Raw genomic sequence first — 17,216 nt, 5'->3', positions numbered from 1 at the left:
TTAGATTTAAAATTAACTTAGACTGACACAAATCAAAGCAAAGTATCTTGAAAATAGAAGGTTAAAATCCCGGATGCAAGATACTGAAAACAAAAAACCCAAAACCACCAAACACACACAACTACAAAAATACACTTAAATTTTAAACTATTTTGTTACTTAGATAACTGAATGTAAGAATAGGCTGTCTTCTTGCTATAAGTACAATCAACATTGGTATAAAACTATAGGAACCAATGAGTTCAGCTACCAAAGACTTGGTAGTTTTATACAACAAAAAATAAAAAAGCAGAGATCAAAATTCAAATATGCATGTTAACCAAAAATCTTATGATGAGGCCGAGATTTCCTGACAATTTATGAACATGGGCTCAAGTCTGAGCCTCATCTGTTTCCACACTCAGCCAGGCTTTGGAATTCATAGAGCAGGAACTCAGAAGAGATCCACGTAAGTTTAGTTTTACTTGCTGCATAAGATGGACTAAGAGACTTTGAAATACATATTTAGGAGTAGAGAACACACTGCTTCATCAACCAAGATAATGTGTATTTGTATTTATATATATATAGGGATTGCAAGTGTCTTTCTGTAATAAGGACTAACACATGAGAAGCAGCGAGCCTCTTGCAGACTGATTTTAAAGAATCTTTAAGCCTGGTGGTGGTGAAGAAAACCTCAAGATGAGCCCATGGGGAGTCTCTGCTTAAGGTTCCCAAGTGCTTCTGAATTCATTTTCCACAGGCAGACAGTACATCCTTACTACTGGGAAATACATGACAGGTGATCATGGCAGTGAAAAACATTCATTTCCATTCCTGTCCAGCTGTAATTCCACAGTACTGACTCATGTACATTCACATACATTAAACTTTCTGTATCTACAACTGAACTTAATTAACTACAATGACAGACACAGCTAGGGGAACAAAACAAGTAGTTTAATCTTTGCAATATATGTGTGTATATATATATATATATATATATGAAAACTAATAAAGTTACTACATACATAAGAAGGCTCTGTAACCTTAAATTTCTGTACCTGGAGGATCTTGGCAAATATAGCAGGTATATTTCTCAGGTACATTATCTTCCAGTAAACCCATACAGACTCCATGCTGCCAGCACAGACACTCTTCACACTGTTCAAAGTCAAGAAGTGCACATCAACAGAAATGACACCTACAGGAGCTCAATAAGATCACCTCAATTAAGAGACACATCATCTACATATTTTAAGATAAAAAGGTGCATTAATACCCACCCCTCTCTTGGAGCTACAAGCAAATACATTAAAGAATCAAACAATAAAATCCGAACCCCTTCCACACATTTTTCACATGGATTTCTGGAGAATGACAATTGTGAAGTGGAAACAGGTGCTGAAAGGTACAAAAACGTTCCCTTTGGAGATGAAAATCTTTCCCAAGATTCAAGCGCACGCAATCAGGACAGAAAACAGTTTGCAATCAAGATTTCTTTAGCAAAATACATCAGGTTTTCTGAATAAAAAGGTTTCCCACCGAACAATAGATCATATTCAAGTATAAAATCCAAAGGGTATTTATGTCACGTAGGACTAACCAATATTATGCTTTATTTATACTTTGCATCTATTAGTATTTCTGAAGTAGCTCTACCGATACAAAACTGGAGCGCAGATACAGTTGTACTGGTGTTAAAAGCTTCTGACATCCTTTAAGTGTGAACAATAATATCAGCACAGATTGAATAGAATTGGGCCTTACTTTTTTAGTGCCGCTACGCTATTTAAAACACAACCGCTGTCCCCGAAGCCACACAGCTTTAGAGCAGGAAAAACTACATCCACATGTCCTGTTTCAGTCACCACCCAGGCCTTAAACTTTAGCCTGAAGACCACTGAAACATGGGACAAAGCCCCACATAATATGAAGTCAATTTTGATTTGAAACTGGTGCCAGCTCAGAATTAACGTTTCCACAAGCAGTGAGACAACAGATCATGACCTTTGCTGCATTAAGCTTTTGGCTTGTGCTTGAGAACCAATGTCATCAATATTGGCAAAGGTTTCCAAAACAAGCTGAACAAAGCCACAAACTCCCGTGAGCTGGGACGCTGCTCTTCACTGACCTACAAAGACGACAATTAGCTGATCTGTGCTCAACACCATTGCAAACGCTTTTATTAATGCTCTGATCTGCTGCCTTTCCTCAAGGCAGGAGAGACAGAAAGGGCCCGCCAGCTCTTGATACAACATTGCAATAAATTAGTGGTCCGGGTGTGGAGGAAATTGAAGCACTGGGAACAGAGAAAGTAAAAGGTGAGAAACAGGTTTCTTAAAGATGGGACTAACAATGTTTTGCCTTACAAAATGGGTAAAGAGTCCTAAAGCAATAAGGAGATGTTTCTAAAAAAGGCTGAGACTATTCTCCTTTCACAAAGACCGTGAGTAGGAGCCAGAAAGGTGTCCCAAAAGGAAGAAAATGGGTTAAGAAAAACAGACTGCGTGCCAAAAATAAGAAGGGAGCTCCTGGAGCTATTAATAGTTCCACTTGCGTCCTGTAAATCACACCATATGGCACAGAGCTACGCTCAGGGATTCTTCCCAGCAAACTTGCCCAGAGCTCTAATGAAGCATCCCAACTTTCTTTTACTCTGCTGCTATGTAAATGTCCGGCCCATTGGGGCATAGGTTCTTCCTTTTATCTGCAGGTTCCGCTGCAGATATTTAAATCCAAGTGCAAAACAACCAAACTCAATGGACATGTATTTAAAGCAGCTTTTCATTTACCAGAACAAAAATATCCCAAGTCCCTTTACATCCATCACCTCCACGGTGATCAAATCCAGCCCCAGAATTCTGTGTGTCACACCCAAATTCACCCATGTTTAGGTATAAAAACCACAAGGAAGGGACAATGACACTTTGGCTGGACTTCTCTGGGCCTGAGTCTCCAAAGGGAGGATCTGTCTCCACAACTAACACTAAACTACGGCTTTACACAGGCTCCAAAACGAAATCCAGTCATCTCCCCTCCCTGCAAAGTTACAGACACCAGAATGAAACTCTTGGTTTAACTGTGTAAGAGTTTCATTAAACCTTAATGGTCGCTGGTCTTCCAGGAAAAATAAAGTAAATTAAAAAAAAAGTAACACTTTCCCCTCATTATTTCTAAATTGGGCATATTCATGAAAATGAGTGCAGTTCAAAGAGATAATAAGGCACCATACACGTATCCCAGGAGCAATGACCCCCAGTATCACACGTGGAGAAACCACCCTGGAAACTGCTCCTGGCACCACGTCAGGGCAGGCGCTCCAACAAACACCCCCAGTGCCTGTATCTCAGCCCGGTCACTGCGGAGGAAAAGCAGGGGCAGAATGAACACCCCCAAGGAGACAGGTGCAAAGAAGAGCAATATTCTTCTAAAAGCCGTACACTGTGCAAAATTACACGTCTTCAGGAAGAGAGGGCAAGTCTTTGAGAGCAGACGCTTCCAAATTTGAGTCTCCAAGGGTCAAACTGGAGTAGGAAATAGGGAAGAAAGCTTTCCTTCTTAAAGTTATGACAACTACACAGGATTCTCACTCTATAAAGTCAAAGTGTCAATCTCAGCCCTATACCACTGAAAAGGTGAAAACAGGTCCCTCTTGTCATCATTCCATAATTGTGTAACATGGCATCTTTGCTCTGCATTAACGCTCTGTCCCAGGGGAGCGAACTCAGGCATTTCTACATCAACAACACACAGTCAGACTGTTCAAAACATTTTCCCAGAAACTACAGGCTGACAAAAGTATGAGGAGCACAGCATTTGGTACCTTACGCAAACCATCTGCCTAACCAACCCCCCAAAAATATCCTTATCAGCTCCTTGCTCCCCAGTTCCTCTTGCTTCAATCTCTGTAATGAGCTCAGCTCCTTACCCCGCTCTCCACCGGAGAATAACCTGCTCTCCTACACAATTCTTCTATAACACAGCTAAAGCGTTTAAAACTTTGAAATATACTCACAAACAGCCCAAACTTGTTGAACCTAGAAAACCGATCTCAGAAGCAGCCTGCAAACCCCTACTTGAGAGCTCTGCATGGCCCACGTCCTCCTTGTCATGTCCTTCCATGTCATTTTGACCACTGTCCATCACCACACCCTGGCCCAATAATGCACAAGGTGCCTTTTGTCCTGCGTTGTCAGCATCCAACACAAGTGTCCGTCAGCACTAAGAGGAAAAACTGTCATAATCTTTCAGAGCAACTCTCCATTAAATAGTATGCATGGCCAAACAAAAACCCACTACCCTGTCGAACTAGCTGTTAAACCCCGACTGTTGAGCTAGCTGCTAAACCCCGAATGTTGAGCACATGGAAAACCCAAGAAAAATAAAAGCACCAAGCTCAGCTACATTAGCTAGCTGTATTAAAAATTTCTAAAATGATGCTGTTGATGTTGATGCAAAAAAGGTGTTTCTATTGTCCTCCTGCAGAAGCCGAGAATTCTTTACCCTACAGTTTAAACAGTGAACCCCCTCTGCTCCTTAATGGGTTTCTGCCTCCATCCGAGCAATAAAGTCCACCAAAAAGGTCCCAAACAGCAAAAAAGCAGCACGGTTCACAGAACATGCCAGCAGCTATCCCAGAAAAGGGCCCTACAAAGAGGGATTCGAACCTCACAAAAAATAGCAACAGAATGCTGGGGAAAGTGAATTGAAAAGCTGCAGATGGGGCTGAGATTCATGTGCCAGAAAAACAGTTCTGCAGTCAATGTCACACCATATCCTTCCACCAATAAAACAACCTTCGCAAAAGAACACCACAATTACCTCTGAATTTGCACGGAGCACAGCGGCCTGGCCGCGCTGCTCTCACTGTGAACAGAGGTCCCACAACAAGCAGAGTCATTGAGGTAGGGTGGGAGCCCCCTAAAGAAACACTCCACACAACAAATAAAAACACACCAAAAACCAAACACCTCACAACCAAAAAACACACACAAAAGTCCCAAAACACACAAAACCCCACCACTCAAATTTTCAGAAGGGCAACGATAAAAAGCTCATGATCCAGGTTCAAGAGCAGCACAAACTTAAGCCCCTACATACGATCCTTCTAAGACTGACCTAAGAATCTCCAAAGGGGACCGTGCATCCCATGTAAGCAGTGGGGGCAAAATGAACTAGAGCTAAAAATGCTGAAGAAGTTTTGAAGTTCATATTTGAAATGAAGAGGAGCTGCGTGGGACGGGTCAGAGCAGCCCGTGGGGAATGGTTTCCCGATCATTTCCAAACATCTCAAAAAGCAAAAGTAAACAGGCAGGGCAGTTCCAAAGAGGCTTTTACCAACAGTTCTAAGCAGAAGAGATAACAGACACTGATCTGGCTGGAAACGGTCTTCTGTAAAGTTGGTTTAAAAAGCGTATGTATTTGGAGAATGGACAGATGGCTTTGCAGAGACGAGGAACTCTGAATTTAGAAACCACAGAAGCAGCTGCAGCGTGGACGAACGCAGCCCTGCTTCAAAGCAAAACACTCAAGTCATGATTTGTGTTGTTCATCCTGTCTCTGCATTGCAGAAGACGTGTAAGTCACGCTCCCTGCGAGGGCAGAGCCGCGGAAGGGCACCACCGTCCCACGGCAGCACTCGGAACACGCTCAGGATTAGTGGGAAGCAAAAAAGCCAGAGGAAAAAGCCTCTGATTTTAAATATGTATTTTCTAAACCTAGAAGTGTTCTAATCTTTAGAAAAATGCAAATCCACGAGTGACAAGCCAACCATATAGAATTGTCCTACTTTCTGTCAATTAAAAAAGACAAACTGAAGATTTTTCACAAACTGTCTCAGAAAGTAAAGTTTTCTACCTGTCATACCAGCTACTCACCCTGACAGGTTCTCTTAAAACCTTTTATGACTTCAGAGGACAACAGTAACTTATTTCATACACAGAGTACACCTGTGCATATTTCTACAACAGCTTTTCCACTGACACCTCCCACTGCATTCCCTGAAATGTGCATTCGTCCTCCACTTCATACCTGAATCATGAAGTCATTTTCTTCTTTTACTTCACAAATACACCGGACAATCTCAAAATCACTTTCTTCAGCTTCTTCGTCGGGGTTGGTGGTGACATCAACGTCCTGACTGGCGTCGTCGTCACTCCAGAGCAAGCTGTCCAGAGATGACTCACTCAGGGTGTCGTCCTCTGCACAAAGAGCAGGCAGACAAAATCCTGAGTGATTACAGAGAGGTCAAATAACTCTCCAGACTTCATCCCAAGTACGCAGACACACATTTCTAAAAGCATCACTTCACTGCGTAATTTAAGGAACATCACGACACTACTTACATTATCTAGTAACCTTCAATAACGAGTCAGTTCATTGAAGGTTACTACATAGTGAAGTTTGATACTCTCATTAATAGCTCTTTCAAAATACTCCACCTTAACAGCTTCTGCCATTACAAGTGTACTCTCAACATACAGCACCTCAAACCAAAGGCACAGTCTCTTTAGACGAGTATGATAAGCAAAATGGCGGGAGATTTGAGGGATTTTCTTGAAGTTAATGTGTGGCTGGGTTTCTATTAAATGGAGATTTGTTACTGAACTAGCCAGGCCTAAAGGAATTTCAAGGCCACCTCAGAAAGCTGAAAACAGGACCTGCTGTGGGAGAGAGGCAGTTCTACAATAACGGGGCCTCAGCATGACGTCAATCAACAGACCTATTAGCAGTGGGACTCGGGCGTGTGGACAGCTCGTGAACATGGACAATATGCAATCAGCCAATGCATGCTTGGAGCGTGGACGCGTGATCAGGAAATAACTGCATATCTAAGGAGGCTTGTTTCTGTAATAAATGGCTTCGCTTGAATTCATATTGAGTTGTGTAGAGTCCATGATTTTTTGCCCTCGCACAAAACCAGATTTATAAATTCAAATAGTATTCACAATAGCTTTTGCAACTTGTATAGAACAGCAACTTAGCACTTCAAGTGCAGAGCTGCAAGAAAGAGCTGAGAGAGTCCTGTCTTATGAACCATTCCACCTCACCAAGTAATGTCTGTTACAAAAGCACCCAGAGCCCAACACTGAATTGAAATGACTATCGAAACAAAATGACTATTTTCACGGAGACTCCTGTAGAGGACACTGCCCAAGCTGTTCTTTAAGAACGCTCCCGTGCTACTTGACACATTAACACATCTCTGTGGATTGAATAAAACCACCAGGAGAATCTGTATGGAACAACGCGCTAAACTGAGATGCTCACCTCAATAATATTCATGCAGTGCCTACACCTTTCTTGGGACAGAATGGAGGGGCAGAGGGAGAAGATAAGGATTTAAATTCATTTTAATTATTTGGGAAATACACTCCAGGAGACTGGAGGGTAAAAATTTGTTACTCAACTAGATTGTGGCCTCTCACCTATACTGGGTAGAACTATCTCGATGACTTAGTCCTTGAAACAAGACTGTACAGATAGAACCAGCCTGTGGTATAAACTCCATCTTTTGGAGAAACAGCTGTTATCAAATTCAAGGGGCTGAGAACCCAATGCATTGTTCATTTTCACGTTTAAAAGTTTTCTTGCAGCCCTGAGATACACCACTTTCCTCACGTACTCTGGAAGCACCAGGTTAAGCGCACTGCACATTCATTCCACACAGTTCTACTCCTTACACCACACCTTATTTATATACAGCACTGCTTTTAAGTGTTAGGACAAGCTCTGCAGATGCGAAGAGCAGCAAAGCAACTGGGGAAAGGATGAAATAAACCCATTTCCAATACTTTGCACCTCTTTCAATGTTCATGTACAATAAGGAATTTAAGGTTCCTGCACATAATCAAGCTGTCGTACATTTTCCATTGTCTTCAAATGTCTGAGCTTTAAGAATACTAGAAAGAACAAAATGTTTATCTTCCTTTTTTATTTTAGGGCTTTTGAGAGTAAATAGCAAGACGGACCAAGATATTAAAAATTACAAAGGTTTATGAAGTACTACGAGAACACTAAGTACTCCAGAGTTTCTCGTCACTATGAAGCTCAGAAAGTCATTACAGCCATGTACATACTCTTGTCTATAGAACTACACGCAACCACAACCAGAAGTCGCTCCAACAGAGCACACATACTGTATAAAACTTGCATAGCATCTATTTTTAACTCTGATTAGGTTATTACTTTAAGGAAAGCTTACGAAATATGAACAATTGAATTAATGAGGTTTAAACATTATTATAGAGTTAATAAGGTGCTGCAAAAAGGTGCAAAATGAGTTCTGAAATAAGGACAACAGCCTTAAAGCTTCTGTGAAGGTAAAGTCAAAGCAAAAAGCAGCAACATCAAGCTCTGGCAAATGAACTGGGATTGTCCTGTGTACGAATAGCCAAATTTACATCATGAGTCCCAGCTCCTGCCTACATTAGTCCAGCTCATGCGTTTACTGGCAATGAAAGACAGCACCAAACCGCAGAGGGAGTCGTCTTACCATTCGGTTTTGATTTTCCCCTGTGCTGTGCAGAGTCAGAGCAGTGCAGCAGCGCGCCTGGGTGGGCAGATGATTTATTTGAAGAAACACATTTTGTGACGATCGTTTTTTCAGGAGAGAGCTCCTGTGAAACATCTGTGTTTTCTTCACTGCCCGAGTATTCTGTAAAATAGCAAGCAGCGGTATTATTAGAAATCTGTGGTCAAGAATAGTTGACAGAAGAAAAACCAGCACCGCCTGTGCCCATAGCATAGTGTGTGTAATTCACTGAGACAGTTTCCACGTCAATATGCCAGGACTCTGGAACTTCACTGTGCTGCTCAAAGATCCACAAGCTTTCTAGAGGCAAGAAAGTTATTGTGTGAACCAGAAACACCTTACGCAGCTCAGTCATCCTTCCTGCCGACATGAGAAAGGCTGAACTCACTGGCTACTTACAGCTAACTATTCTCTCAGGGTGCGCATGTTTATGAACGCTTTTGCGTTCCAGGCACCTCCACACAGCACTGTCAGCTGGGACCTCTCCCTCACATCCCGCTGTTATTCACATGGGCCACGCACATCCCCTGACCTCACAAAGACAGAAAACATCGCTCCTGGTATTTCCCTGCTGTATACACAGAACAGGAGGCATGGGTGGAAAATAAAACCCCCAACTAGGAACGTGTGGAGAAAACACCTTGACCAGTTGCTCCGCGAAGCTCCCATCTGTCTGTCCTGCTCCGTGGGTAACCCAGGCTGGGTACAGCAAGGAGCCGCAGATACCTGGAGAAAACCTGCAGAGCTCCTGAAGAACCATAAGGGCGGCATCAAAAAAGGCAAACAACGTTTTAAAGCCCAAAGGCAGATGGACAAGCAGTGTGTGGGTACTACTTGTGCAACTATTGCATGAGTTTACAAATCATACTTGGCATATTATCATTATAAAATGAGGGCACCATTCAATCAGAAACTCACTAAAATTATTTGTTTCAGTACAGCTCTGAGTCAGTCTGCCAGCCTTCCTGCCCTTCTCCTCTCTCATGACAGCTTGCCCTATTTCTTCAAGGCAGCACACCAACAGATAAGCTATTTTCTCCCATCTTAGAAGCTCCTCCCTAAGGAGCTCTAATTAGCGAGTTCTGCAGCCAGGTTGAATGAGCTGCATCCCTGACCCCAGACACCCAACGGCAGAGGGAGCTGCCAGGCCTGATCTGCAAACATTGCACTGGAGAAATCTTTCAGAATAAACTGTGATTTTCAGAAGTGGAGAATCCCATCACCAGTTACACCTGAGCCTACACATGTTCAAAGTGCGAACTGACCCCAGCAAAGCGTTCTCAAGCCTTTTTACATGGAATCAATGGGCAAGATACATTCCTGCTACAAGCCCATTAACGCAGGTGGAACATTAGGATATACAATGTAAGTATGATGCACAGCATGACTGTAGACTTTAAATCAGGCTTTTACTTCATCTCACCAGGAGAGGAGAGATTTATCCTTTCAGAAAAAAAAATGAGGATGTGACAGGTTTAACAGGGCTCATTGTCAGTGTCTGAAGTGCCACACTAAGCAAAGATGTAAAAATGGCAAGGTTGACGGCAGACAGAGAGGACCCAGCAACATTTCCAAACTCGTCGGTCACACAGGAGCCCCAAAACTCACTCATAACTCAGACAATCTGGTACATGGGGTATGCGGCAACAAATCAAGGGGATCTGCACCCTCTTTAACTGGATCAAACTTGCATACAAGTGCACTTGCTAATGAAAAGCCAGACAAAGCCTGACGTACCCGTTTCAGAGTCAGATTTAGTCTGTGTCACTACGAACACTATTGTAATACATCATCCAGCATTAATAATTAATAAAATCAGAATAACAGATTAATGGAAAGGAGTCTTATCTGCAGTGTCTGCTCTAAGAGTGCGGATCTGGGTAACAGGCAATACAAACCAATGAAGACATTCTCCTCTACAGAAGAACAAAGAGCTTTACCAGGCTTAGTTCTCTTTTTCTTTTTTTTCTTCTTCTTGGACTTGGACCTTCCGCAGTCTTTGGATTTTCTTTCTTTATTCTTCTCATGTTCTTTGACAGCTGAAATTAGACAACATTCCAATTTAATTTAGGATATATACACACCTATTCTACTGATTTTTAAAGACTTCCAAGGTTTCTCTGGACAAACAGGGTCAGTTCACTGCAAAGAACAAGAAAACTTATTTGCGATAATTCCCAGCTTTCATAACTGGAACAATATGTTTACATTCTAATTCGATTGTCCCACAACGAAGTTACAACAGCATGTCGGAGAAAGCACCAGTGTCCATTTACTACTCACGCGCCTCAGAGATTATTAATAAAGAAAATACTGAGGGATTTGTTATATCCATTTTCTAAATTATTATGGTTGAACACTTCAGCAGCATTGTGACAGAAGTCTGACAAGAACAAAACCACAGCCCCTCTAGTAGAGTTCCTCAGTCATTTTGTTGTCATTGAAACTGGAGTAACGACTGGCTCAGTTGGCCTTAACTGCTGTTCTCTCACCATCTATTCTCCATCCTATTTTCATAGGAATGAAACAAAAACAACACCTAAACGATCACAATTTGAGTGATATCTTTCAATCAGGTCCATCCTCACAGCATGTTTCCAGAGCGCTTGCCATGACGTGTAACCCCACCACAAGCTAATGCACACAACCATGACGTGTAACCCCACCACAAGCTAATGCACACAACCATGACGTGTAACCCCACCACAAGCTAATGCACACAACCATGACGTGTAACCCCACCACAAGCTAATGCACACAACCTAAGACATAATCACTGATTGCAAACGCCTTTTAAAATAATTCAAAGAAGCAGACTGTAGAAATATTATCATTATTAGACATGATATAGTGTATCAAAAGTCTATTATATATATAATATTAGCCATTAGGAAAGGAGCAGAAGGTGTTTCTTGCTAATTTTACAGTGTTCCTCTGTTTGAATGTGTGTCCGGGCATTACATGATAAATCATCTTGTGAGTTTAGCACAGCCAGAGCTTCGTGACTCTTCACAACTGTTTGTAGATCACTTTGTGTTTCCAGGTACCTTGCGACACTTTTGAGCTCAGTCACAGCCTCAGCCTCGTGCCCTGTTGGCCCTGTATGACTGGCCCCAGGTATGGAGTAAAAAAATAGAGGGGAGGGGAGGAAAAGAGAGAAAAGAACCTACTGTGGTATTCTGTACCACAACACTGCTTCACAGCTCGTGCATTTCAGATTTAGGTCTCTGCAGCACAATTTCTAGATGTGCATACAGTTCCTAAGTTAATTATTCTGACTCAGCTGGGAATAAAGGTGCAACCATAAAATCTCTTCCAGAAGGATGCCTTGCATGTGAAAAGGGCTCGGCTCTCAGAGCACTTGGCTGATTAAACCACTGACCACCCCATTTAGAAAGCCAGTTCAATTTGTGATTACTGATACCAAAATAAGCACTGAAACGCACCTCGTACTGTAAGAAATCTCCTGCACAAAACATTCAAGAATCCTGTCTGGTCATGAAGCGAACCAGCAATACCAGTGTGTCATGTCAACCTCTTTACTACGTGCCAACAGTAAACTCCCCAGTGCACAACTACAGGTTCACGGTACTGTCCTGGTTTTGTTAAAAACAAGTTTCTCTTTCAGTGAATTTTGCCTGTCAGCTAAAGCCTTCATATTAACTGCATTTTCCTGGAGAACCAGACACATGTTTTGATAAAACCTAGCAATGGAATGCAAACTTATTGATAAGCATGGATGGACATCTCCCGAGAGGGGCAACGAGAAACAAGTGACCAAGAAACTGACCAACTGTGTATAACGTTCCATTCACGTGAATACTTCATATAAAATGGGAGATCACAAGGATCTCAGCCCTTTTCCCTATGGCCGACATTAGGAGAGGACCTTGCTAGTCGTCCCTGCAAACTGAGGCCAGTGACAGACTGAATCCAGCTCCGGATGGCTGCACAGTCCAGTCCAGGACTTTGGGTGTCAGCTCTGCAGTTGCTGAGACTTTCAAGATTGGTTTTGTATATTTTGTATTATTTTCTCTATTCTCATTAGTAGCATTAGTAAAACATCTTTAATTTTTTCCAACTCTCTTCTCTCTGTCCTTCTTTCCCTCCCGATCGCCTGTGCTGAGTGGGAAGGGGGGAGAGGGAGGGGCAAAAGGGGGAAGTGGGGGGGGGAAAGGGGGTTAACAATACATCTGCCAGGGTTTTATTGCCACCCCGCAATCTAAACCCTCGACAGATAATTGGCGCCCAACGTGGGGCGAGAGAAAGGGGTAAATTTGAAGATTTTTGGCTTTTCTACTGCTCTGACGTACCTTTCAATTTTCTTGGCACGGTGCCAACTCATAGAGTTGTGATACTCGCGCGTCTGTTTGCTTTGGACATTATTTAGTGGTATTAAGGCAAAGTGAATTACATTGATTTAAAGATGTTATGGCGTAAGTTGTATCAGTTATTTTCTACACTGTGCTCACTGATTCCATATCTGTGTTGGGCCTTCTTTTTAAATCGAAGTATTCATTATATAACAACAAGGAACTGGACAATGGTCATGATGATACTATGTGGTTTGTCACTGTTTTATTTCATTATACTGCAGCCGCTAATGAATTTCTACTCGCTTCTGCTTTACCTTGAAAAGCCTCCAGGAGAGATTAAAGAGCAGTACGGCTCTGTGTTTGCTAATTGGTCGAGTGAATCTTTAGAAAGGCTGACTAACAATATTTTTGTTTTTTCGCTAGGACAGTTCGCAAATGTTTTAGAGAGCTTTGAATATCCTTGGAGCTTTGATAGAACGGTGATGGTGTTATCTGGTTTGCTGAATGTGTGTCAGTTCGTGCTTCTCTTAAGAGAAATGGCGTTCAATAGGAGGTTTGCGTCTCTTTTTAGTCCTGAGATTTGCGGTGCATCTTCGGAAGCTTTAGCAAAAAGCACTCCTGGCCGCTCGAGAAAGAGCAAAACAGCGAAAGCTGCCGCTGCAGCCACTGCCCCCCCAACGGCGGCTTCGCAGGCTGAAGCTACAGCTCCTCCGCAGAGTTCCTCTGCCAAGGCCGCTGCTGATAACATTACTTCTCCAGCCTCAAAGGCAGCCCCCCTTCTTCACACACTGGGCACTGTTGCTGCTGTAACCACAGTAATCACTGTGACAGTCATTCAGACTCTGGAAATGAATCAAATGATGGTAAACCCATATCAGCATCAGTTGCTGGTTGTAAGAAAGTCACTAGAAAGACTACCCGCGCAGCAGATGATGGCACAGGGCCAACATCAACTCAAGGGGCACCATCAGGACAGGGAGGAGATGAAGTGACCACCACTCGGTCCTTTTCTCCAGGTGAGCTGAGAGATCTGCGAAAAGACTTTAGTCGTCGTGAAGGCGAGAATATTTTAACCTGGCTGCTCCGATGCTGGGACAATGGGGCAGATACAATTGAACTGGAAGGTGGTGAAGCCAGGCAGCTGGGATCTCTGTCAAGAGATCCCACCATTGATAGGGCAATTTCAAGAGAGTCTAACGCCACTACTCTCTGGACCCGACTCTTGGCAGCTATGAAAGTAAGATTTCCCTACAAGGAAGACTGTATATCCAAGTTAGGGAAATCCAAGTTAGGGAAATGGAATACTATGGAGAGAGGTATTCAGTTCCTGAGAGAATTAGCTGTGCGAGAGATCATCTATTTTGGACCAAACAGCCAAGAGGGGACAGACCCAGATAGAATCAATTGTACACAACCTCTGTGGCGCAGATTTGTACGAAGTGCACCATCTGCATATGCTAAGTCATTGGCAGGAATGGTCTGGTCATCTGGAGGTGTACAAGAGATTACTGAAGTGATTGAGCAGCTCCGTGACTTTGAGGACAGCCTTGCTGGTTCTCTACGGGCTTGTGTCTCTGCTGTGGAGAAACTGTGTGAAAAATCTGATGACCGGTTTGAAAAGCTATTGCAAGAAATCAAAGAACTCAGAGAAGACTCGTACCATTCACGACCTGCACAAACCTATGTTTCAGCTGTTAGGAAAAGGCGTTTCCAATCTCGAGAGAGAGGACAGAGGCAGCCCACAGAAAGAGGTTCACTGTGGTTCTTCCTACATGAGCAGGGAGAAAACATGAATAAGTGGCATGGAAGACCTACCTCAGAACTTCAAGAACAAGTACGTGAGATCAAAGGAAAAACTCCTAGGAAGGTGGCTGCTCCACTTTACAAAAGGAGCAGAAGAGATTCTGATGCTCTTGAAGGAACCTCTAATTCACACCCAGAGACTGTGCAAAACAGAAATTAGAGGTGCCCTGCCTCCAACCAGGTGGAGGAAAGGGATAACAGAGTTTACTGGACTGTAGAAATACGATGGCCTGGTACAACACACCCCCAGGAGTACAAAGCTTTAGTGGACACTGGTGCACAGTGCACGATAATTCCTTCTAATTATAAAGGAACGCAATCCATCAATATTGTTGGAGTGACTGGGGGATCCCAGGAACTGACTGTTGTAGAGGCTGAAATGAGCCTAACTGGAAAAAACTGGCAAAAGCATCCCATTGTGACTGGTCCAGATGCTCCGTGCATCCTTGGCATAGACTACCTCAAGAGAGGGTATTTTAAGGACCCAAAAGGGTATAGGTGGGCATTTGGTATAGCAGCTGTGGACACTGAGAAAATTGAACAGCTGTCTGATTTGCCTGGTCTTTCAGATGACCCTTCTGTTGTAGGACTGCTGGTGGTTGACGATCAGCAGGTGCCAACTGCTACCACGACAGTGCATCGCCGGCAATATCGCACCAATCGAGACTCTTTGATTCCTATCCAGAAGTTGATCCCTCAGTTGGAAAGCCAGGGTGTGATCAGTAAGACCCGCTCACCTTTTAACAGCCCAATCTGGCCAGTGCGTAAGTCTAGTGACGAATGGAGACTAACTGTAGACTATGGTGGCCTGAATGAAGTTACACCACCACTGAGTGCTGCTGTGCCTGACATGCTAGAACTGCAATTTGAACTGGAGTCAAAGGCAGCTCAGTGGTATGCTACAATTGACATTGCTAATGCATTTTTCTCTATTCCTGTAGCAGCAGAGTGCAGGCCGCAGTTTGCTTTCACCTGGAGAGGCATCCAGGACATGTGGAATCGCTTGCCCCAGGAGTGGAAACACAGTCCTACCATCTGCCATGGACTGATCCAGACCACGCTGGAGCAAGGTAAAGCTCCAGAACACTTGCAATATATTGATGACATCATCGTATGGGGCGACACAGCGAAAGAAGTCTTCGAGAAAGGTGAGAGAATAATTCAGATTCTTTTGGATGCTGGTTTTGCCGTAAAATGAAGCAAGGTCAAGGGACCTGCACGAGAGATCCAGTTTTTAGGAATAAAATGGCAAGATGGCTGTCGTCAGATCCCAATGGATGTGATCAACAAAACTGCAGCAATGTCTCCACCTACTAATAAAAAGGAGACACAGACTTTCTTGGGCATTGTAGGTTTTGGAGAATGCATATTCCTGACTACAGCCAGATTGTGAGCCCTCTCTATCGAGTGACTCATAAAAAGAACCAATTTGAGTGGGACCCTGAACAACGACAAGCCTTTGAACAAACTAAGCGTGAGATAACTCATGCGGTGGCCCTTGGACCAGTTCGGACTGCACTAGATGTTAAAAATGTGCTCTACACTGCAGCCGGCGATAATGGACTTACCTGGAGCCTCTGGCAGAAAGCACCAGGAGAAACCTGAGGCCGACCCTTAGGTTTTTGGAGTCAAGAATACAAAGGATCTGAGGCCAACTAGACTCCAACTGAAAAAGAGATACTAGCAGCATATGAAGGAGTTCGAGCTGCTTCAGAAGTGATCGGTACTGAAGCACAGCTCCTCCTGGCACCTCGACTGCCGGTTCTGAGCTGGATGTTCAAAGGGACGGTTCCCTCTCCACATCATGCAACCGAAGTTATGTGGAGTAAATGGATTGCATTGATCACGCAACGAGCTCGAATTGGAAGTCCCAATCACCCAGGAATCTTAGAAGTGATTACAGACTGGCCAGAAAGTAAAGACTTTGGGATGTCTCCAGATGAGGAGGAAGTAAAACGTGCTGAAGAAGCACCACCGTATAATACGCTTTCAGAGACTGATAAGCAGTATGCACTGTTCACAGATGGATCCTGTCGTCTTGTAGGAAAACATCGAAGGTGGAAAGCTGCTGTGTGGAGTCCCACACGACAAGTTACAGAAGCCTCTGAAGGACAAGGTGAATCTAGTCAATTTGCAGAAGTGAAAGCCATCCAGCTGGCTTTGGACATTGCTGAACGAGAGAAGTGGCCAATACTTTATCTCTATACTGACTCATGGATGGTAGCAAATGCCTTGTGGGGGTGGCTACAGCAATGGAAGAAAAGCAACTGGCAGCGCAGAGGTAAACCCATTTGGGCTGCCACACTGTGGCAAGACATTGCTGCTCGGCTAGAGAGCCTGCCTGTGAAAGTTCGTCATGTAGATGCTCATGTGCCTAAAAGTCGAGCCACCGAGGAACATCTAAACAACCAACAAGCGGATCAGGCTGCTAAGATTAAAGTAGCTGAGGTGGACTTGGACTGGCAACATAAAGGTGAACTTTTCCTAGCTCGGTGGGCCCATGATGCTTCAGGGCATCAAGGTAGAGATGCAACATATAAATGGGCTCACGATCGAGGGGTGGATTTAACTATGGACACTAT

At 43.5% G+C, this 17,216-nt stretch overlaps 1 protein-coding gene across 19 annotated transcripts in view; it reads right to left on the bottom strand.

Annotated features, from left to right (window-relative positions):
• PHF20 (PHD finger protein 20) overlaps positions 1–17,216 on the bottom strand; it is a 78,400-nt gene that overhangs the window by 11,256 nt on the left and 49,928 nt on the right. For 17 of the 19 annotated variants that reach the window (XM_080354593.1, XM_080354590.1, XM_080354579.1 and 14 more), the window contains 4 exons: positions 10,456–10,554; positions 8,477–8,638; positions 6,013–6,209; positions 1,044–1,143 (listed from right to left, as the gene is read on the bottom strand). In XM_080354593.1, coding sequence (XP_080210719.1) covers positions 1,044–1,143; positions 6,013–6,209; positions 8,477–8,638; positions 10,456–10,554 — 558 coding nt within the window. The remainder of the gene's footprint in view (positions 1–1,043; positions 1,144–6,012; positions 6,210–8,476; positions 8,639–10,455; positions 10,555–17,216) is intronic. The other 2 variants (XM_080354581.1, XM_080354585.1) reach the window with 1 other exon arrangement.

This window comes from Nesoenas mayeri (assembly GCF_963082525.1).
Source record: "Nesoenas mayeri genome assembly, chromosome: 16".
NCBI lineage: Eukaryota > Metazoa > Chordata > Aves > Columbiformes > Columbidae > Nesoenas > Nesoenas mayeri.
This window is presented reverse-complemented; position numbering and strand designations above follow the sequence as displayed.